General features: G+C 40.9%; 1 protein-coding gene across 1 annotated transcript in view; it reads left to right on the top strand.

Annotated features, from left to right (window-relative positions):
* Positions 1-23,533, top strand: part of ABTB2 (ankyrin repeat and BTB domain containing 2) — a 149,332-nt gene that overhangs the window by 74,943 nt on the left and 50,856 nt on the right. Inside the window, exon 2 of the mRNA XM_035116548.3 lies at positions 19,910-20,056. Within this exon, the coding sequence (XP_034972439.1) occupies positions 19,910-20,056 (147 nt within the window). The remainder of the gene's footprint in view (positions 1-19,909; positions 20,057-23,533) is intronic.

Below are 23,533 nucleotides of genomic sequence, written 5' to 3'. Positions count from 1 at the left end.
AGAAGCATTGCAATGTTGCTGCATTCAAAAAACAAGACACAATGTTTTCTTTCTTTTAAAAACCTGGAGAGCATAACATCCAAGAGCATATAACTTCGACCAGGAGTAAAGGCTGTGCAAATACTGAAAAGCAATTAAAGAGGCATTAAACCAAGCCAAGCGGCTGGGCTCTTAAGGAAAATAAAACTCTGTCCATTTTGTATCTTGGCAGTGAGTCTGCTAAGCTATAGTCAAGGCAGCACTGCTTGTGAAAGGGAGAAAATAAGATGAATTAGCGGCTTATTTCCCTATTTTGTAAAGCTATGGAAATCCCTGAGTGCCTCCTGGGCCATTTTCTAGATAAACATCAGATAAAATAAGCTGTTTTTTCTTTGGTTATCATCTCAGAAAGGAAGGTTTAGACTGTCATGGGATGTGCGTTTGATCTAAACCTCAAACCTCAGATGGGATATAGACCCCAAGAGCTAATGTTTAGTGACTTGGATTAGAGTCCCAAGACCTGGTTGTGCTCAATATGCCTCAAATATGGGGAACTGAAAAAAAGTGATATGGGGTTCCACTTTTTAAAATGATAATTTATATTGCATTCTGATTAAATCAGAAAAAATATATATGACTGGCTTCACATAAATAGTTGCAGTTGGGTGCACGAGCAGGGCTTAAAGACAACTGAATAGCTGTAGATAAGAGAGATGAATAAAAGCAGTTTGCAAAAGAAGAGTAAAATGAAAAAATGAGCACAGTGCAAAGGTGGCACATCTGTGGAGCAGCATTTATGGCAGGTTTTATAGACTTTTGGAATGAGCAGAACTTAATAAATGAGTAACACTCAGATTATTTTGGGCAGTAATACCGTAACTGTTGTTTGTGCATTTCACTGTATTTCTTTGTTTTCATACCAAAAAAACCCCTGATGTCTTAATGTCTTATTGATGACTGTCAGGGGACCTCCGTACAGCGAGCCTCCCCCTCTCCTGCTGACCAGCACATCGTCCAGCGAGAGCAGTGAGAGAGGGGAGGCGGCGTTTCGGGGTGCCCAAGCTCTTATGCTGGTCACTTAACAGGAAACGTCCACTCCCGGATTCTGCGAGGCCATGTTTCTTGGCATCTCCGCACTGTAAATACTATGCACAATGAACCTGTTAGAGACAGGAAGGACTTTGGCGTCTTTACTCAAGAGTAGCCGCACACAAGGCCTATGTAAAATTATTCCAAGTATGGATTATGAGGAATCACTTCATTATGAAAATAAGCAAACCTTTCCAAAAGCATTAGAATAAGGAGACTCTCTCTGTGCTACCTCATTTCAAGGCAATCACTGCCTCCTTGCTTGATGCTTACCAGGACCTCAGATTCCCCCTCTATTGTCAGAGGAGCACAGCTTTGACTACTACCGGTATGTAGCACCTGGGATTCCTGCTTCTCCCCCTCAGCCTTTTGCTATGTGGTTTTAACCACATTGCTGCAGGACATCTTAAATCTGTTACAGGCATATCCTGTCCATCTCATGCCACAAAGTATACATGTTTATTGAAGAAGCTCCGATTAGTTTTTATGGTTGCAATCCTAACCTAATCTACCTGGGAATTACGTGGGATTTACTTCTGACTAGATGTGTTTAGAAGTGCAGCCTTATACAACTAACAATCCTATGAGGTAAGTTTTTAGCCACAACTCCAGTCTTCCTCACCAGGTTATCTCCAAATCTTTCAGACGACAACTCCCATCATCCCTGACCATTGCTGACTGGCAATGATCTGAAGTCCAAAACATCAGGAGGGCAACAGGTTAGGGAAGGCTACACTCAATTTTGTTCTGGAAGTCAACTACTGTACTTCCAGTTGTTTCCAGTCTCTCCTCATGTAGTAGGGTACCAAGTTATGTGTTTTCTCTCTGCCTGCCCAAGCTTTAACTTGCATTTTCCCAAGGCTTCGCAAGGGTCAAGAGAACAATGCTGGGTTGTAACTTTTTCTTGCAATTGTTGTGAAGATGTTTATATTGACTTTACAAGTGGGTGTGATAAAATCCTCTTTCAAGGAAGTCTCAGGGTGAAAAAATAGGTCATGTCCCCATGAAGAAGAAAAAGAATTCTGGTGGCATGTGTGTGTTCAACTCCATGCAGTGTTTTGGATCGGCTTTCAAAGGGGGCTTTGAGAATTGTTTGAAGTTTCTTTTCCTGTATTGCCTTTTGTGCTGGCTCTATATCACCAGAGTATTTCGGTTCTGAATTCTTTCCGCTTCTTTTCACTGAAAAGGAAATCCACTCTTAAAATGTCAAAATACCGGGGTTTTCTTTTTCTGTTTCTTGTGGGGGATAAACTGAGGATCACTTCACACAACCATTGGGCTCCCCACCTGAAATTCTGCATGTGTCGGCTTCTTGCTTCTGCTAGAAGGCTATACGCAGCTGCTGGCCACCTGCAGGAGTGTTGTTTGTTTTTGCACTGCATTACGAACCTGCTTGGGCCATTATAGTGTTTTGAGTAGGGCGGGTGTTTTATAGAGTTTTTGAGTATGCCTTAGTCCCTCCTAATTCCTGGATCCAGCAAAGATTGTTGGAATAACCAGGACAGGTTCTTCATAATAGCTCCCTAAGTATGGGTCATTAAGGTAGAAAGGAAGTGGCTTTGTACCAGGGGACATATGGGTGGGTGCCCCTCTCTCAACTGGCTGTTAGTCATCACCCCTTTATACATAATACTAATAGGCACACAACTGGGGAGAGGAAGGTATCATATCATGACAAGGACAAGCAAGGCAAAAGGGAGGTTTATCACCCAGGAATAAAGTGCAAGCAGGCACTTAGTCCCAAATACATCTTTTGCTGTAGCTATGTTTTGCTTAGTATGCCTTATGGGGTGATATGGGTCCTTAAAAAAAGTTTGCTTCAGGAAGATCAGCCTAGATGGGACAGGTTCTTGTCTAGATCCCTAGAAAATGCTTGAACTATATCTCTCCCTTCCACAAATCATACTGACCCAGTTTTGCCAAGAAGAGTGTTGTATATGGCTCCATCCAAGCAACAATACATCCCCGCCACTCCTGGACAATCCAACTTAAAATGATAGGATCATAGAGTTGGAAGGGATCCCGAAGGCCATTGAGTTCAATCCTCTGCAACACAGGAATCTCAACTAAATCATATATGACAGATGGCTATCCAACCTCTGCTTAAAAATCTCCAAAGAAGGAGAGTCCACAACCTTCTGAGGGAGTCTGTTCCACTGTCGGAACAGCTCTTACCATCAGAAAGTTCTTCCTGATGTTTAGTCGGAATCTCCTTTCATGTAACTTGAAGCCATAGGTTCATGTCCTGCTCTCCAGAGCAGGAGAAAACAAGCTTGCTCCATCTCCCATGTGGCAGCCCCTTAGGTATTTGAAGATGGCTATAATATTTCCTCTCAGTCTCCTATTCTCCAGGCTAAATATCCTCAACTGTTCCTTGTAAGACTTGCTTTCCAGACCCTTGGTCATCTTGGTCACTCTCCTCTGCACATACTCCAGCTTGCTAATATCCTTTTTAAATTATGGTGCCCAGAACTGGACACAATATTCCTGGTGTAGTCTAACCAAGGCAGAATAGAATACATCTGTACTCCAAAATGGGTTAAAACATGCTGCCTTATACTGAAGCAGACCATTGGAATACCTAGACTGATTCTACTGTATTAATCCTGATCTCCAATACCTCTCTGTAATCTCAGGCAGGATTCTTCCTTGGTTGATCATGTGTGCTGCTTAAGTATTTGAATATGAGTCTTTTTATATACAAAACAGGCATTCTTTCACTAGGCTGTGACCCATCCTTCTATTACTCTTGCTAATTGTGTCGTATTTCTAGATTATTATTATTTTTAATGATGAAAATTAAATGTAACTACAGGTTTCCTGCAAGGCAGGAGCTGATTGAAACATTACTTGCTGTCAGCATAAAGGCTGCATGAAATTATTACATCAAATGAAAAGTGCTAATTCATGTCAGAACACAACTCTCTAATGTATAGAAATCTTTAATTTTTGCTCTTTACACAGATGCTTTGTTCCTCATCCTTCTGTGATGGAGGGAAGTCAAATATGTAGGCATCTCAATCATTATTCAACTCCCATGGAGAAAAAGAGGCAGTGTTTGTTTGAGGAATGTAACAGTAAATCAATAGATTAAAAAGTAGAGTGATTCAGGATTCAGAGAGTAGGAAGAACATAAAGGTAAAGGGTAAAGGGACCCCTGACCATTAAGTCCAGTCGTGACAGACTCTGGGGTTACGGTGCTCATCTCACGTTATTGGCCGAGGGAGCTGGCATACAGCTTCCAGGTCATGTGGTCAGCATGACAAAGCCACTTCTGGCGAACCAGAGCAGCACATGGAAACGCCATTTACCTTCCCGCTGTAGCGGTACCTATTTATCTACTTGCACTTTGACGTGCTTTCGAACAGCTAGGTTGGCAGGAAGAACATAATTTTATCTATATAACAACTTGTAACGTACAAGGCCTGGGTTCTAGTATCAGGGCTTGGGCACTGAACTCATTGGACCACCAAGGCAGCTTGCAAAGGGTTGACCTGATCCCAACTTTGCTGCAACGCTGCTCTTGCCAATGGTCAGATGTGGTTCTGCACTTCCCAGCTTACCAGGGATCAGGGTGATGATAAAGAGGGCTACTTTCTTTCTTAGCAATGCATTACCTACAGCAATTGACTTTTAAAAAAGAAAAAGCCTTGAGTCCAAAATATATCTGAATTACAAAGAAGCATTTCTGAGATATAGATACAGACTCCTGTTCGAGACTCTATTTTCTAGATATTCTCCCCTTTCCTTGTCATTTCTTAAATCAGGCTTTCACAGCTTGTGAGCCACCAAGTCAAGTTTAGGAATGTCATGTAACCTGCCAAATATTGAACATACCCCCACTGTTTGTTGGTTCCATGCAGACTAGAAAACCAGTAGGTTGTGCTACATTTAACATAATGGGAGATCACGTGATCTTTCTCCATAGAATACCTCAGTGATTCTGAGCATCCCCAACCTTTCCCATCCGTGTGTGTGTGTAAATCTAGAGGCCAGAAATGCATCCATTGTTCCACTACATTAGATATAGCAAACATTTGACCCTCCAAATATTGCTGAAGAACAAATCATCACTGAACATTAGCTATGCTTGCTAGGGCTGTTGGGAGTTTTAGTTGTTTGACCCTGGATAAGAGGAGACTGAGATGAGATACAATAGCCACCTTCAAATATATTCTTGGCCATGCATCCCCAAACTTCAGCCCTCCAGATGTTTTGGACTACAATTCCCATCTTCCCTGACCACTGGTCCTGTTAGCTAAGGATCATGGGAGTTGTAGGCCAAAACATCTGGAGGGCCGCAGTTTGGGGGTGCCTGTTCTTGGCTGTCACATGGAAGATGGAGCAAGCTTGTTTCCTCCTGCTCTGGAGGGTAGGACCCCGATAGATTCAAGTTACAAGAAAAGAAATTCCACCTAAATATCAGGAAGAACTTTCTCGGCAGTAAGAGTTGGTCAACCGTGAAACTGGCTCCCTTGGATGTTTTAGTAAAGATTCCTACATACAATTCTATGATTCTATGAAGGGCCAAAGATTCCTCATTTTACACTGTAGAACTGGAAGGAAAAGGGTTGACCTCCTTTCATACCCAGTCCTATTCCAGCCAGTTTACACCAGGTGGAATCATAAAACTCATGCACTGTACTGCTTTGGTCCTGTTTACAGAACAGCTCTTTCCCAACTTGAGAGATATGATTAAAGTGGCATGCTTGCCCTGTTCCATTGATGGGTGTTATTAGATTCCCTGAATATTGCACACACACTGCTTTCATAACTATAACTATAATAAATAGACTGGAATCCTAATAGGTGTGTCTCCTATCAATAGATGTTAAGACAATTTCATTTCCATGTCAGAACTGAGTAGGCCCAAAAGAATGGAAATGATAGAACTTGATAGATGCCTTTAATAAGATGTTCAAGTCCTCGTGTTTGACAGCTACAGAATCAAATGAATCTAAGTGATATTTAACTGGCCAGATATTTTTACTTGCAGCATTACAACAATATTGCTCATTGTGGGAGGCTGCTTGTGGTTGTTTTTAGCTCTTATTTTGTTTGAACTGGCAGCATCCCAGTCAGTGGAGGTCCCCTCTAAAAAACTTGTATCAGGAAGAGAATTGTTGGCAGTCTACTAGAACTCTAATTAGGTTAAGGCTTCTGGCTATGATTTGCATGGTCCAATTAGCAGAGCTACCCTCAATTAATTAGAAAGATCTAAAAAGTTGATGTACTCCTAAAGTATATTTCATGCAATCATGGTCTCAATATTCTAGGCTACAGGTACAATAGATTTAGCAAAACCGTTTAAAAAAATAAATTACAGGCTGCAAATTCCTTGTCTTTTAAAGCACAAGACAAACTTCTAGCACATGGTTTTAATGCTGAGCGCTTTGAAGAACAGTGCGTTGCAAATCAGAATATCGTTAGGAATGTTGCTTTTTCCTCCCTCGTGTTCTTTAAAAGTGATTCTGTAAAAAAATAACCACTCAGGATGTCAGTAATGCCAGTGACCATTGACATTCTTCTAAAAACAAAACTCAAAGTAGCATTGTTGAAAACTGAATTGCACATTGAAGGAGTTATATATAGTTTGGTACTACTATAGAATCTGAATGGATGCTAAAGAAGGGTGATCTGCTGTGCTTGTGCTTTTGTAAATGGCCAAAGGCAAGTGGCACAGAACAAAACGAGACTCTGTATCAGATGATGGAGTGCAGAGGAAAAACCTTGCAACACAGATTTACTGGAGGGCTCCAAACAAACTGACCAACACACCCCATGACTGCTTGGACACTGAGAAAATAACTGCACTTTTCAGAAATAATTATAGCGTGTATTCTTGTTTATATGAACATGATGGCCTGAAGGAAAGACAGATTGGATCTGGGGTCATATGCTATGGCTATTAGGGAGATAATGTGGCTGAAGAAACAGGGGGTGGTAAGGGAAGAATAGGAAGGGATCTGTCCCAGGAAGAAATAGGTAACCGCAAGGAGGGAGGAGGAGATGGAAGGAGACTTTCAGTGGTCTAGCTAGCCACCCAGCAGTATGTACGGAAATGAAGCTCCAGCTTCTGCCAAGTTAATGTTTGGGACACCTTTCTGAAAGACAACTGTAGGCATTTAGTATTCTGGTTTGCATACAAAAGTCATATATAAATACTGTTCCACTTCCAGTCATGGAGCAGTTGAGCTCTGTTGGGTGCCACCCACCCAATGATGCTGGTCTCTAGCTTGGATCCTCCCTCTAGCCCGGTGTGGAGAACCTCAGGCCTGAAGTCCAACTCTGACCCTCCAGACCTCTCTGTCTGGCCCTTGGTCCTCTCTCCAAGCCGCACACCTCCTTGGCCTTGTCTCACATCCTCCTTGAGGGCTTTTTTGCCTGGTTGGAATGTGTCATTGAACTCTGATCATGACTCTGGCTTCCCTGGATGGAAGACAGAGTAGGATGTGTGAGCCTGTGTAGGAACTAGCCTTTTGTAGAAAGGTGAAATTAATTTCATCTATTTGTTTACAGTATTCTTGCATATTTCAGCTTGTTGTAATGTAACTTCTCCCTTTCTAATAACAATCGTTAGCATTTAAGAGCATTTCACATACATCCTTTCAGTAATCCAGACAATCCTTAAAATAGCACCGTATTATTCCCATATTGCAGATGTGGGGCCTGAGGTGGACATGTGGTGACATGCCTTAGGCCCCAGAATGAGTTGATGACTAAAGAGGGATTTAAGCCAAGGAGTTCCCGGCTCACAGTTCACACTTTTAAGCAGTACATTATACCAGCTCTTTTTTGGCTGACCCTATTGTAACCTCTCATTATAGTGAGGTTGGAAGGTTTATTCTAAGAGCTGATAATTATTCGAGCGTTGTGAAGTGTATTGTAAAGAAAAGAAAATAACTTGGTCTACTAGATAGTCACAAGTTTTTATCTGAGAACATCTAAACTCAAGCGGCAGACAGCTTCTTTTCCAATACACTGCTGACATAGAGTCACATCTTTCTCTGGATGATACTGAACATTGCACATAAGTCTGTCAAGAGACATAGGAGTTTTATTTTCCAATGTGAGCATTTCTCTTCAGAATAGATTTGAGGATATTGATCTAAAATATTGGGATTACAAATGCTGACTTTGATCCCTGAGCTGTTTTAGCCCTGATGATGGCCTGTGATTTTTATTTTTATTTTTGGTCAAGTTCAAACTAGTATGGACAGTATTATATTTCCGGCTCTTATTAGCTACTAGCTGTACCGAGCCACGTGTTGCTGTGGCTCAGTCTGTTAAATTGAAAAGAAAGAGAAGAGAAGCTGGACGTTTCCAAGATGGTATTTTGAGCCCCAAACCCGGTTTGTTCATCTGTCTCCCCTCCTTAAGGCCACTGCTTTTGTGTCCATTGGGGGTTTCCGCTTCCGCATGGCTCTCCACCTTTTTTTATGGAAAGTTGTTTTGGTCCTGTCCTCCCCCCACCCAGCCGAACCCCACCTCCACTCAGTTCAGTCTGCAGTTTTGCTCTTGTCCAGTGGGGGTTCCCTGGAAACCTGAGCTGAGCTGGTTTGGAGAGGGAAACTTTGGAAGCTGTGGTACCAGTGGAGTCGTCGCTAGAGGGTGATGTTTTGCAGCCTCTCCTGCAACTCAATCGGTCAAGCGGTTCCGGAGGTAGCTGGATGCATACAAATGGGGACTTTCTACATTAGATAGATAGATAGATACCGGTAGATAGATAGATAGATAGATAGATAGATAGATAGATAGATAGATGCTACAGAGCAGGCAGTGTACACCAGAGATTAACAGCCCAGGCTACACATTATACTTTTAATAAGTGATTACATGAAAACCAGATTTACTCCACTTGTTTAGAGCCCTGAAGGCTCCTTCCCACTAGCTGACTATACAGCAGGTAAGGGGAACCTATAGCCCTCCAGATGTCGATGGACCACAACTCCCATCATCTCTGCCCATTGGACAGGCTGGCTGTGACTGATGGGAGTTGAAGTCCAACAATCTGGGAAGCAAGAGGTTTCCCACCCAGGCTTGAAATGGCCTTTCCCCTTGACTTTCTCTCACTCCAAGGGAAGAAGCATTCAGCCAAGGAGAAATAATCTTTCACAGTTTCCTTGCTAGACAAGGAGTGGTTGTGGTTTTCTATGTTCCTCTTCTTTCTAATCTCTTCTGGGGCATTATTTTTAGCGTCTGTACTGGCTATAGGACTAAGCATACACAAAACTAGCTTTCGCACTTGTGTTGCCTTACTAAAAGGATAATGTATGAGTCCACCTTTAGAAATGCGAATGAAAGTGAAACACAGCAAGTTAAACCTGAGATGTTCAGCAGGACTGTGCGTGAGACCTCTTAAGAAGAACTGGGAAATTATTATTTACTAGAGCTTCTGAACATTAGGCTGTTGCCTGGATATGTTGTAAGGGCTCAGTCATTACATGATGTTTGGGCTAATAAGCCTAGTGCCATTTCTGTATTTTAAACACCTTCTCCCACTACCCCTGGCCACATACATTTTCACCAAATCGAGTCCCTTAATATCAGGTGGGGGGAACGTTTGGCCCTTCAGACATTGTACTACAACTCCCATCAGCCTCAACAAGCATGGCCACTAGTCAGGGATGGCAGGAATTGTAGTTCAGCAACATCCAGACAACCAAAAGGGCCTCACCCCTGCTTTATATACATGTAAGAATCTGCTCATATATTCTATACGTGGAATAGAAAACTCACCTGATTTGCAGTGGAGTCATCTGTATATGAGTAAATTATCACAAACGTACTGTACATACTAATAGTTCAGTAATCTTTGGGGAAATGTCACAGTAAAAGTGCTCCTAAAATAGGCTGCTTTTCACACTTTTACCTTGAATGTATCCAGGAGCAGGCTCTTGAACCAGCTGAATTATCCTTTCATCCTTCCCCCAAGTGGTGCCATGGCACTCCGCATTAAATCAAGGAAGAGTGGATACATTTTACAGTTGTCTATAGCGGCCTTTGTGCGAAAGGGAAGCATTAATATTATTTTACACATGAATGCATTTAGACATGGAGGTCAAATAAAATGACATAGTCATAGCAGCTCAGTGGCAGAACTTGGAGCAGAATTCAAGCATCCCATTCTCAGAACTGAACCCCATTCCTTCGTTAGTCCAGTGCTTATTGACAGCAGCATTAGGCAGCTATTTCCATTTTGTCCACAAGGCCAGCCAGTGGCACATTATACTGCACCTCATAAAGCTTTTCTCCATTTGTCCATGTGACATTTATAGCCCTATAGAGGCTTTTCTTTTTAAGGATTTAATTGGAGTCTGTAAGCAGAAGTTTGTAAACTAAGGTGACCTGTATTCTTCAGCCTAATATTCCCACTCACTTTTAGACTGGTTTTAATTCTTAGGTGGGGTGACCTGGATGCCAAAAACCATGTTCACGGGCCAGTTAAAAGCATTGCCGTTTGTGAACCTTACTCTTCAGTCTGTAATTGATGCTATTTCAGGACCAGAAATATACTTTTTCAGTATTTCTGCAAACCTGACTCAAGAGCCCCATTTATTGCGAGAGGTTGTGCAGAATAGCTTCCTAATAGAAACTTGTTTTTGTCTTTTGGATTGCATTGCTATAGATTCCTTGGGTTTTGTTTTGTTTTAGACTGGAAGCCCTTATAAGATCAATAAAAATATGCACATCCTTAAACAAGTCTTGGCAAAATTTCCAATCTCTTAAGTTGTGCTATACTTGCAAATTGTCTTTATAATGTGCTGTGAAAGGTATGGGTTTGTTTTTTGTTTTGTTTTGTTTTTTGAAAATTGCAAACCCGTACTCCTAAACAAATTGAGGCGAAAAATAATTTCTCATTGGGTTATGCTAGTACATCGAGAGAATTAGGTTGGAATTTTGGACCCGTGGTAGAGCCCTGAATTGCACAGGTAACCCATATGCATCCTGTCACATTGAAATGCACTGACTCATTAATGTGCTGACCCATTATCATATAGAACTTGCATGCCAGTGGCACATCCATCCTGGCCACAGATTGCTAATGCTACAGGCAAATAGGCCAGTGCATATGAGGAGGCATATGTGGACCATTTACACAGAAACACTTTACGCCTTGCTTTCATAAATTATAAATTGAGCTTCAGGCTGGGCCTGTGCAACCCACAATGGGATCCCCACCCATTTGTCCATGAAGTGAACTGGTTGACCTTGACCCAGGCACTATATCATCCTAACCTACTTCACAGGGCTGTTGTGAGGATAAAAAAAATAGAGGATGTATTGGATTTGCCACCTGAGAGAAAATCTTGATTTTTTAAATAAAGGAAGTAGCATTTGATACAGCAATTGAAAAGTGTGGTTAGTTGAATGATTAATGCTGAATCACTGTTTAAAACTTGGAAATATTGCTTAATCTCCCTGTGCTGCTTTCTGTCATACATTGGATGTTATGATGCCCTTAAGGATATTCAAGTCTGGAACACAAGGTATTGCATAACTTGAAAGTTGCTAGGGGATTTTACGCTGCAATGGAAGTGTACCTTGTTTTTCAAGTATTCTTTAAATTATCTGCTCAGGATATGATGTCATCTGATCACACGAGACTGCGCAATCTGGCTCCTATTAGGTCAATTAGTTAAACAGCAATCCCTTTGGGGATAATCTTAGATGTTATGGGAAGTAGTTAAGTATATTTTTAGGTTCATGGGATCTAAAGCCACACATATGTAGAAAACTCCAATAAATGAGAGCACTTTTGCGTGTAGTTGTATTAGAGTGATTGAGATAACACAGAGAGGAGGACATAAAGTAAATTAGGGCAATATAAGGTTGCAATCCTATACTGTATACGTTTACCTGGAAGTATGCTGTGATTTGGAGCCAAACGTATTGTTACATATATAGACGGAAGGAACAGAAACACCTCTTCAGTGAGCCTAACTCTCTTTCCATTCACATAGCAAAATGTTAGGATCCAAGCCAGTGGGACTATGAGTAGACAAGTATAGGATTGCACTGTAAGAGACCCAAAAGTTGAGGTCATGGAGAAACAAAATCAAAAGAGAAATTAAATTGAATGTGGCAAGAAAGTTGGTTCCAGACAAAGCCATTAAACTTGCACGGTTTGCATGGCCTGGCCAAATCAATACCAGTCAGAGTGGTACCAGAGTTTTAACACACTGCCTTATTACACTGTCTGTGTTGTCAACACAACTGAGTTTAAAGTTGTAGACAGGAAAGTTGACTCAGTTCTGGAGTCTCTTCTTTTGCCATTCCATATTATCTTAATATCCACATGTTTGATATTACTCAGTTACTTAATTTGGACTCCAATTTCTGGAAAGATCCACTAAATATTATCATCACTTGATTATTATTAACATTATTGAGGAAACATACATAAAACCAATAAGGTCAAACTGTGAGTTAGAAAAAAATGCTTCCCCAGTTCCCAGCGCTGCATGTCTGAACCTGAGCCTTGAATATGGTATGTTTTACAAAGTCTAAATTTATTTATTTTAAAAAAATAAATCAGTTCCAAACTGTTAGGGGCAGGAATCTGCTTTATGTTTGACTGTAGTACACTGATAATGAAATAATAATAATAATAATAATAATAATAATAATAATAAAAAACTATTATTATTTATATGCTAATCTGACTGGGTTGCCGCAACCACTCTGGGTGGCTCCCAACAAAATATTAAAAACACAATAAAATATCAAACTTTAAAAACTCCCCTACACAGGGCTGCCTTTAGATGTCTTCCAAAAGTCAAATAGTTGTTTATTCCTTGATGATGTTGATAAATTTACTATTATTAAGCTTTCATAAGAAAGCTTTGACGTTCAAATTATTGACAGTGGCTTATATTGTCAGAAAGGTTGTTCAGTTATCAATGGCTGACATCTAATCAGAGTCTGAGATCTAGTTAAAATTTGGCCTCTCCTAGCTTTATAGGCATCATTTTTAGAAACTGCTTGGGAAATTTCCCAGAGAAGAAAATATATGTGTCTCCAGGAAATGGGTTTGAGTTAGCAGGTGGGGTTTATGCCTTGGAAGACAGCATTGAATCAGTGTTTCAGAATATGGTAGTGGGACAATGCAGTCTTTGGTGTGATGTGGAAGGCACATGAATGGGAGCCCTGACCATTTGTGGTCTTTTAAAATATTTTGGCACACTTTGCATAAGGATTTCATTCTTGGTGGCTTGGCCCAACTCCAGTGTGGAGTTGCGGTTTCAATTAGATTAGAATATTTTACTTGCTACAGAAATATTCCTGTGCAGCATTAAGTGCGCTGCTCTGTGCTCAGTTGAAACAATTACTGTATGAGGATACCGCCAATATAATGATAAACGTCATTCATCACTATCCAATACATGTTAACCTAGAATACCAAATACATAGCCTTAGAGCAGGATATAATTAACAGTTCTAAACGTATTTGACAGTTAGGCTCAGCAACTGGGTGCCAGATCCATCCTGCTGATGGCTGCCATCTGGTCCCCCAGTCACCACTCCAGAGACAAAACTGGGATGGTTAGGAGTAGCATTTGTTGCAATGGGACTTAGAAACGGACAGAGAGGGGGATTTGGCTTTGACCTCCTTATCAAAGTAACCTGTTGGGAAAACCAGTTGCAGACCAGGGATCCAACACGCTGCTAGATGCAGCTTAGTGCTAGCCACATAGCCAATGTGTGTAACTTGAAAAGAGGAAGTTACCAGCCATCTTTGTACAGGGTGAGTCTTTTAAAAGAGGCCCCATGGAACATGGGAACTCTGCATAGCTGCCAAGTCTCCCGTTTTTCGCGGGAAACCCCTGTATTTTAAACTGATTCCTGCTGGCAGCCCGGATTGGGAAAAATCCCGTAAATCCCCCGGATTTCCTACCTGCTAGGGAGGCTCCATTTTGGGTCCTGGTGCCGCCCGATTTCCGGTGCCCAGACATGGGTAGCGCGGCACCGTAAGTCACTTCTACGCATGCCCAGACATGCTTAGAAGCGACTTCCAGTGCCGCGCCACTGCTGATCCCACATTTTTCAGCGGGAGACTATGGAACTCTGTATCCACGGGACCTCTTTTAAAGGACTCACCCTGTATATTAGTGGGTACATCTAATAGACTGAGAATTCCTTGTGCGAGCAATAAGAACTTTCAGAGTAGACTTGTAAAGTAATACTTACTCTTATGCATTACCTGGGTAAGGTATTATTATTATTATTATTATTATTATTATTATTATTATTATTATTCAACCCATCTGGCTGGGTTTTCCCAGCCACTCTGGGCAGTTCCCAACAGAAAATTAAAAGCACAATAAAACTTCAAACATTAAAAACTTCCCTAAAAATCTCAAGGATTCCAACCCTGGCAAGAGTGATGACCCTCGTTAAGATAACCTGCCCTAGATGCTGATAAATCTAAGCAGTTTCTTATAAGGGAGTTTCCTGCTAATTTTGCTATGTATCCTAGTTGACTTCTTGAATATGGAGCTGTAGCTGGATTAAAAACGTTGACCACTCAGCTGTTGATCTGGGCAAATCTCAGAGCATAATATACCTATGATAACTACACTCCCAGTTAAGTTTCCAAGTACCATTCAAAGTGCTGTTTTGTTTCTCTCTAAAGCCATAAACTGTCAGCATCCGCTGTATCTCTGAAAGCAGACCTCAACCGTATGAGGCCACCTTGCTTATTCAGACTAGGGGCTATTCAAGTCCCTCTCACAATCTAGTGCATTCGGCTGGGCCTATCAATTCTACACTGTTACAACCACTAAGGGAAATGCAGCTATATCCCTCAAAGGACAAACTGTGATTGGAGCACATTTGGACTGATTGTGTAGGAAAGGCCTTGCAGAAGGTCTCTAGTCTAAAAAGAAACTCAATTCCAAGAATCTTCATCAAAAGTCATACATTTGCATACTAGTTAATAAATAACCCAGAAGATTGATGCACTTGTGATATTTGCAACTGGCTCTATAATCACAAAAGTAATAGCAGAAAAAAAGAATCCAATGAAAAATTCATGCAAAAATCAATGTATATGATCTGTCAAATCTGCATGGGGTTAAAAAAACAGCAGCATTAATTAGTCTAGAAGAATATGAGGTTCAAAATCTGCCTTAAGCCATAAAGGGATTAATTCTTACTTACTTGCATCAGCATACTTTAATATCCATTTGGTTCTTTAAATATATAAACTTTTAAAGTATATTATGTGGCTGAATTCATTATTGTTTGTTAAATGCTTCCAGTTTCTTATATAAAATATGTTAAAGTGCAAATAGGTGTTTAATATAGCCTTAAAATTAAAATTTGGCTATTAAATAGCACATTAACCAATTAATTGCATTCAGATTTTGCTAAATTGCATAAATTGCATTTTCTGTCCTTCATAATAAAATAAAGCATTGTAAAGTTGGTAAATTTGCCAGTTTATTATTAGCTTTTATCACTGTCCTTATGTATTCATTTAAGTCTGTTTAAATTAATGGATATATGAATTTTTAGCTTTGATTTTGCACTGGTGAAGTGGCAATATGCTTTGGCACATGGTGTTTGTCTTTTTTGGTTTGGATTTTTTAAAAAATATTATTTTAGGCTATATATGAATGCAATTTCTAATTTTTATTAGAACTGAGCAAATGCTGCACACCTTCAGGGCTGTTCCTGAGTATCGTCATTTTCCTCAAATGTTTTTCTTTCCCTTTAATTTCCTGAACTGACTATAGTTTCTCTTTACTTGGGGTTTTTTTGTTGTTGTTCTATCCAGAGGAAATATATGCGGGGGAAACGTAATTGTATTTGGGGCTTTTTTTAATAAACTTGTTTAATGAGCAGAACACCTTGACTTCTTTACATTCCTCCTGACCTATATGCCCTGCAGTGATCATTGACCACCAGCCCACAGGGCATACACACTTAGTCTTTGCATACTTCCAAAAGAGTCAGATTTTTAAACTCACATTCTTGTACAAATCAGTAACAAGAGTCTAAGGAGGGGGGGGGGGATTTTAAGCTGCTCATATTTTTCTTACTGGCTCTTTGCCATTCCTGGAATAGCCCCATCTTCACCTCTGGATGTCATGCAATTGTTCAGAAAGCCACTAAGAATTGTCAAGGAAAAGACTAGGAAATTGCCTTCTAATGTTGAAATCATGCAAAGTACCAGACAGCCTGAGGCTTCTATGAAATACCTTTCCCCTAGCGTCTGCAAAACTTTTTTTTTTTTAAATGGTTTTCGGATTCTTATTTGAATTGGCCAAAGAAGCTGTGGTAATTCTGTGGTAATGCCCAGTGAGGCATCCGCCAAATAAATTTCCCCATGGTCACAGCGGGGGAGGAAAGGGTTAAAAACCTCCTCTGTCCCTGCTGCTGATGCTATTTGCATTAAAAACAACAGCCCTGTATGCTAAATGCAAAAATACATCTAAAGTCAAATGTACTGTAGTTTGGCCCTTATCAGGAATAAAAGTTCAGATTGCAGCTTCCAGATGGTTTGCTCATCTTTGTTCACATACAAACTAGTTTGTTTGAAACCAGAAGCAATGAAGTGGTGGAAGCGGGGGGGGGGGACGGGGGGCGGGAGAGAAATCAATTTCCTCCTTTTTCTTCCTTGAACTGATTTTGCCTAGGAAGCTGAAAATATTTCAGTTCCTTAAAAAAGTATCATGTTATAGACAGGAATCTTTAAAGAAAAGAAAAAAACTTTTTAAGCTGGCAAAATAATTTTGTTTTTTAAGAAAGGGCTTACTGGAACTCCACCCTGTCGCGCCAGCTTTTTAACGGTACTGGCAGAGCCCATAAGCAGGTTTCCTATATTAAGTGAGGTAGAATAAACATACCTTATTCCCAACTGCTATTTCAAAGACTTTGACAAATGCCAGAAACTAATTATTTCTGCTCAATTCAGTCTTGATCACCACATTGCAGAGATGCTCTGAGTACAGTTTGAGTACAGATGCTGGTATATATGAAATGGCAATTTAAAGGGCCATCATTTATGGCTGGAATCTTCAAAACCTCAGGAGATGTGAGAGAACCAGAACATCACTTATCTGAGAGATAACCACGCACAATCCAACAATGTTTTAAAGCTTTGCATTTAATTCTGTGCTGGAGTTTGGCCAACAAAATCCTCTCTGTAGCATGGATTTGGTACAGCTTCTGAGTCAGTTTCTGGTTGGCAATAATTTTCTTCTGGTAATGTGTTAAGACTAGAATTTCTAACTGGTTTCTTTTGAAAAGAAGCCATAAACCATAAGCCCCCATTTATCCAAACAAATGAAAGTGGTACACTTAAACAGCATTGCATATCGGAGGATCATGTAAACACATTGATTGGCATTAGTCTTTTTGCTGTTTCTTAGATCCTTGGAGCTTCAACGGTAGAATATTTCTGTTCTCTCATAGTAGCAGCCAAAGAAGAAGGTCTGTCTGCTAGCCTTTCCTCAATCTAAGAAAAGACGTATCTGAAATCACTCTTTCCAACTGATACTATGTTGATAATATGAATGACAGACCCAGTTACTAAGCCATTAAGTTTACCACATCATTCATCAAACCCTTCACTTTGAAAAACAAGGACTATGTGTTTTCACTTGATAATGATAGTTTAAATCATTACAAAAATATTTATTTCCTCTAGTTATTACAAAAAAGACATACAAATTTCCTGGGACAAAGAAGTAAGTGTAGTTTTATTCGTTTATTTCTAAGTGATCATATTGTTTTATTAGCACATTCATTAGTTTCTCCTTCCACCTTCTATGACATTGTGTGCTTCTGAATTAATCATCTGGAAATTCACCTTGCCACAGTTGTGAGATCAGTGTGTGCACTAGAAAAAAAAGGGGGTTATTAATGTAGGGAAAGGGAATCGGAATCAGTTTGATTTTTTTCTTGTGGTGGGGGCAAAGATGGATAGTTTCCTCTGTGTTTTCCAACAAAATATATATTGTTGGCATGTGCTGCTGCTGTTTATTCTCTGCTTTCCAAATATGCAAATGACTTAGTCCGCTGGCTGGGATTTCCCATTAGCTCACAATGATGTACAGTGCAGAGACACAGCAGATTGCATTATTTCCTTCTCCTCAGAATACCCAGGAAGTCCTTGCTGATGTCATTGTTGGCTTTGCTACTCACCAGCATGTGAAAAGAAGGCATGTGAGATCAGCGAGGGAAACAAATGCTACAGCCAAAAGTCGAAGGGCAGGAACATAATGATGAATAAACCAAGTATCCTAATATGTCTTTCTTTTGACAATTGTGTTGCTTCAAATTAGCACAACACTCATTCGGCCAGATCCGATTGCAGTTGTAGAATGGTCTCATCAGCACAAACACGATTTGCTGATAGCAAATGTTATCAGTGCCTACCAGATAACATGCCAAAAGGACACCTGAATTGCCATCTCTAGAAGATATAGCAGCATAGCTTTGTATGTCATGACTGGAGTATGTTTCCAGAGAGCGTGCGTAGATGCTCAGATCTGTAACGGAAACACTATCCCACCTCCTCTCAAACACATCGTTCCTCTATCCATTGTGGGCTGAATCAGACAATATGGAACCAATGGCATGAGGTGAGAAAAAGAGAGAGTATGCACACATTAGTTCTTCTGCCCCACCTCTGACGTTACCATTCTTCCATGTAATCCACCATCCTTTTCCCAACTAGAGATGAGCCAGAGACCTTTGAAAAGCACACAAAGGGATGAGGGCAACAACATTGCCTGTTTGTGCCTAGCATCTGGTATTCAGAGGTCCACTGAACTCACTTCGTAGTCTACACTCAGTACACTATTATTTTGACCAAAACTGGAAGTGCTTAAAACAATCTGTCCTGCTACAATTGTGCAATGGCAGTTTATGTACAGATCACTTGTTTTGCCCAATGCAGCATTACAGTCTTTTGAAAACTGAATGAAGGGGCTTTTATTTCTCATTGATCCTGGCCATTGTTTCTTTCTGGCACATACAGGCAGCAAGCCAAGCGATAGTTTCTTAGAGCCCTTTTTGTTTTGCCTTTACCATTCTAGTGCTAACCTAACAGAACTACCAGTAATTGGCTCAACCTTCACTGATAATGACCTCATTTTCATTGCATTGTATAATGCTGGAACTCATTTTGTCCAGTGTAGTGGTGTAAGTGTCAATGCTAAGTTGACATATGGTCTCTTCCACCGCCAGAATCATTGGGATGGAAGTGACCAGGCAGTCTTCTATTTCAGCCTTTGTCTTCAAGCATCCTTGTACAAAGCAGCTTATGTATGTCATACCACATTTTGACACGAATCATATGGAGCAAATTGTAGTCCAGATGTTCAGGCAAATGCTGAGCATGAAACCAAACTCAGGGTTGTAACCTACTAAGTTCTGCTCAGATTATCAGTTCTGCTCAGAGTTGTATCCTACTAAGTTCTGCAAGGGACATTTGGGGGCACAAGTCTTCTTGGCACAACATGCTTCTCTCTACGTGTAACAGCCCTACTGCTAAACAAGCAATTTAGATATGTGGGAACCCATTCTTTGTTATTTAAGAGACTTCAGAGGTCTCCAATCCAGGTACAGTTGCTAATTCTACCACTCTTAGGCATGTTGAGAGGCCCTACAAGATAGCAGAAGATGTGACTGACCACTTTGATTGGGTCGTGCACAGTTCTGGAAGTTCACCTGGAATGAAGATGGGTTGGATCAATCTTATTTACTTCTCATAAGTCAGCACTGTGGCAGCACACACTTTTGACCATTCTTCCTCTTTCTTCTGTTTTGTTTTATTCATCCTGGTGCATTCTAACAGGCATGTTTTCTCTTCTCTGTCTCTTTTTAGGTGTACTTTCTCTGCCTGCATACTTCAGTCCTTACAACGATGGATCCATGTGCAGTAATGGAAGAGCTGATGCTTATGCCCAACTAGAACTTAGAACTTTAGAACAGTCTCTCCTGGCAACTTGTGTTGGAAGCATCTCTGAACTGAGTGAGTTCCAAACGCATATGATCGCTTGTTTGTTTTCACAAAATATGGGACCCTTCCATATTGAACTCAGAGGAAATCTTGGTGTTGGCTTTGCTATTATTTTGCTTGGGCCCATGTTGTGCAAGGTATTAGTGTTTTGGGATATTACTCAGGAAAATTCAGATCCCCTCACTGGGTATTTTAAATATAATTTCTTACAGTGATCTTTATTTGTTTAATTGTTGTCAGTGTACATTATGCTTTACAAATAAAGGCCTGAGAGCCCCCTTTCTCAGCAGGTTTGCAATCTTAGACACAGGAAGGAAACAGAGGAAGAAGAAGAAAGTGATGGAGGCAGAGATTATTGCAGTTACACACACCCTCAGGATCCCTTCCAACTCTATGATTCTATGAATGTAGATAACCTATTCACTGCATCATCATTAATTTGCACGCCACATTTCCATAATCAAAAAGTTAAATTTAAAGCTATATCACATTCAGCAATCCCCTGATCTAACAATAAAAATGCAATAACATGATCTCCACAACTAAAATTTGACCCCGCTAAAACACCTAAATAACCCTTCACCATGGTGGTCTCTAGGCTAAGGTTACCAGATTTTTTTCAATAAATCCAGGGACACTTGCCAACTTCCTACTAAATAGATGGATTTTGTCAGGGGGCTGATTTGTAAATCCGGGGACTGTCCCTGGGAAACGGGGACGTCTGGTAACCTTACTCTAGGCATCATGAAAGTCTTGAAATACTTTCAACAGAAAATTTGTCTCTGGCACCTACAACTGTAACAGCTTTGGCTAGCTTTAGGTGGTGCATGATGGGCTGTTTGGTGCGCACAGCTCTGATCTCACAAAGAAGGGAATGGCCAAGGGTCCCGTGAGGAATGAATAGCAGGCTGCCTGCCCACCCTGCATCTTCCACCCAAGGCAACTACCTCATTCTGTCTAATGGTGGGCTGGGGCCTGCAGGAAACTTCCAGATGGCGGAAGGTGTGGAAGTGGAGGAGCAAGGGTGACGACTAGAAATGTGTCAGTATATAAGAGCAGAAATATAAAGGAGGCATGGCTGTGGACTGTTTTGAAGGCAAAGGGGAGAAACTTTGAGGTGAGAAAGGTGACAGTTTGGTCAGGAAGGCATTTCCCTGCCTCGAGCTAGAGGCATTAAAAACTTTTCCTCTCCAACAATTTTTTCCCCCTCAACTGTGCAATAGTAGTTTAGGACTGGACCACTTGCTTTGGCTCTTGCAGCATTGCCCCTGTTGTAGTAAACATCCGGCTGTATATCTCTGGCAAAATTGGGCATCTCAAACTATCTGCCTCTGAGCTACATACACTATGTGAGTTATAGATTGCTTACCCCTGAATGCCTGATAAAATCCACTTTATATTTTTTACTACATATATACCCTGCCTTTCCTCCATGGCATATGTGGTTCTCCCCCCCCCCCTCCTCATTTCCTCTTCACAACTCTACAGCTAGGCCTGAGGGGTTGTGACTGGAACAAGGCCACTCAGTGAGATTCATGGCTGCATGGGCATTTGAACCCTGGTCTCCCAGGTCCTAGTCCAACACACTAACCACTGCACCTTACTGGCTTCTTTTCTGAAGCTACCTGGAATTGCACAAAGAGGAGAGTTGTTGTACCTGGTGGGCTGTAGCATTTGGCTGGCATGTGACAACCAGCCTGAAAGCTGTGAGTTTGATAACGCTGTGAGTCAGGCGATTATTTGACCTTCGGCTTAGGAATGCACAAATGCCAAAGGCCCAGTTCTCCAGTTGAGCTGCCAATTTTGCCTTCTAGTTTTTTTATATAAAAAAAACTTCCTCTAACGTCAATGTTTTCTATTCTTTTTTTAAGCAGAGGAAAATCATGAAAACGTTTTTTCATGCTAGGTTTGGAAAGTCTGTTTATATTTTGATTAATGCAAACTACGTTTTGGAGCCTGTGCCTCTGAACAGCGACCCTTTCAGTTGTGCTTTGCTGGCTTTTTTCTTCCTGGAAAAACATTCTTCTTGGCATTCCTCCCCTCGTCCACCACCATGCAAACGCTGCTGTCAGAAGCCAGCACATACCTTATAGGTCTCACCATTTATTTCACAACCTGCCTTAATTTGAGGTTTCACCCCCCTCCCACTTCTAAAAAAAAAAAGAAGTTTTACATACCTCTGTATATTCTGTGACACAAGAGAGCACTTGTAGAAGAAGTCCATGATTGAATGCAGCTTCCTTTCCCTACTCTCTGTTTGGCTGGCTCAGTGATTGTATTTAATGAATGGATCTCCTTATATATTTCCTTAGTAGCTTTCTTTTTTAAAAAAAAATGTGGTCAGAAGTTGCCAGTACAGCAAGGAGGGAATACTGGGTAAGGGATATGCATATTTTTCTGCACTGAAAATTTGAATTCCAGGTGTACCTCTTGTATAAATTTGCAGCATTGCGGATTAGACCAACAGAAAATTCATAGGATGTTAATGCAGATACAATTTTTCAATTCTATTCAATATCCAGCCTCAGGATTCAAGAATATTCAGCCTAATTGTGTGGGTTGTTGTTGTTTTACTCAGAAGTAACTTCCACTGTGTTCGATTGGATTTACTTATGAGTAAATGTGCATAGGAATGCAGCCCTACAGCCCAAGTCTTTTTGCATCTACCTAGAAGTACCATTGATGCCAATGCAGATTATTCTCTAATAAAGAACAAGCCTAAGAAACCCCTTAAGCATTCTAGTGTTTATGACTGCGACCTCGTTTCTTCTCTTCATTGGTTGGAAAGACACCCTTAGGTGTCTTTTCAGGAATTAACTTGACTCATTGCAATTTTCTACCCTTTACCAGCATTGTAATCCTAAAAGAACAATGGCAGACTCTTTCCTGCTGTAGCTTCCCGAGAAACAAGAGGATTCCCAAAGAAAAACAGGAATCTGTAGCATACATGTGTACATATAAAATGTAGTATTGCCCTTATAAGTCTTTGTGACCCATCAAGCTGAATGGTAGGCTGCCAGATGCTTAGCAATCCTCTCCTTTTTGCAGTCATACACAGGCAGCAACAAACAAACAGAAGGGGTTTTTTGGCCCCTCCTGGGCCACCGTACCTGGCAGGCAAGCTGCATTTGGCTTGCTGGGTCACAGTGTGCAGGCCTACTTGAAATAAAGTAGCTGTTAACAACCCTAGACTTAAGAAAAATTCTGCTGGATCCAGCCAAAGGCTCGTCTTGTCCAGAATCCTGTCCTCACAGTGGCTCATCAAATGCCTGTGGAAAGTCCACAAGCAGGACTTGAGTGTAGCAGCACTTTTCCCAGCTTGTGATTCTAGCAACTGGTATTCAGAGTGGAACATAGGCACCATGGCCTTTGAAAGGCTACTTCTATAAGGTCATAGAAGTCAAAGAATCATAGGTACCCAGAGGGTCATCTAGTCCAGTCTCCTGCAATGCAGGAATCCCACCCACAGCCATCCCTGGGTGGGCTCGA

This window comes from Zootoca vivipara, chromosome 1, assembly GCF_965207765.1.
Source record: "Zootoca vivipara chromosome 1, rZooViv2.hap1.1, whole genome shotgun sequence".
Lineage (NCBI taxonomy): Eukaryota > Metazoa > Chordata > Lepidosauria > Squamata > Lacertidae > Zootoca > Zootoca vivipara.
Note: the sequence above shows the minus strand (reverse complement) of the source record. Positions and strands in the feature narration are given on the sequence as shown.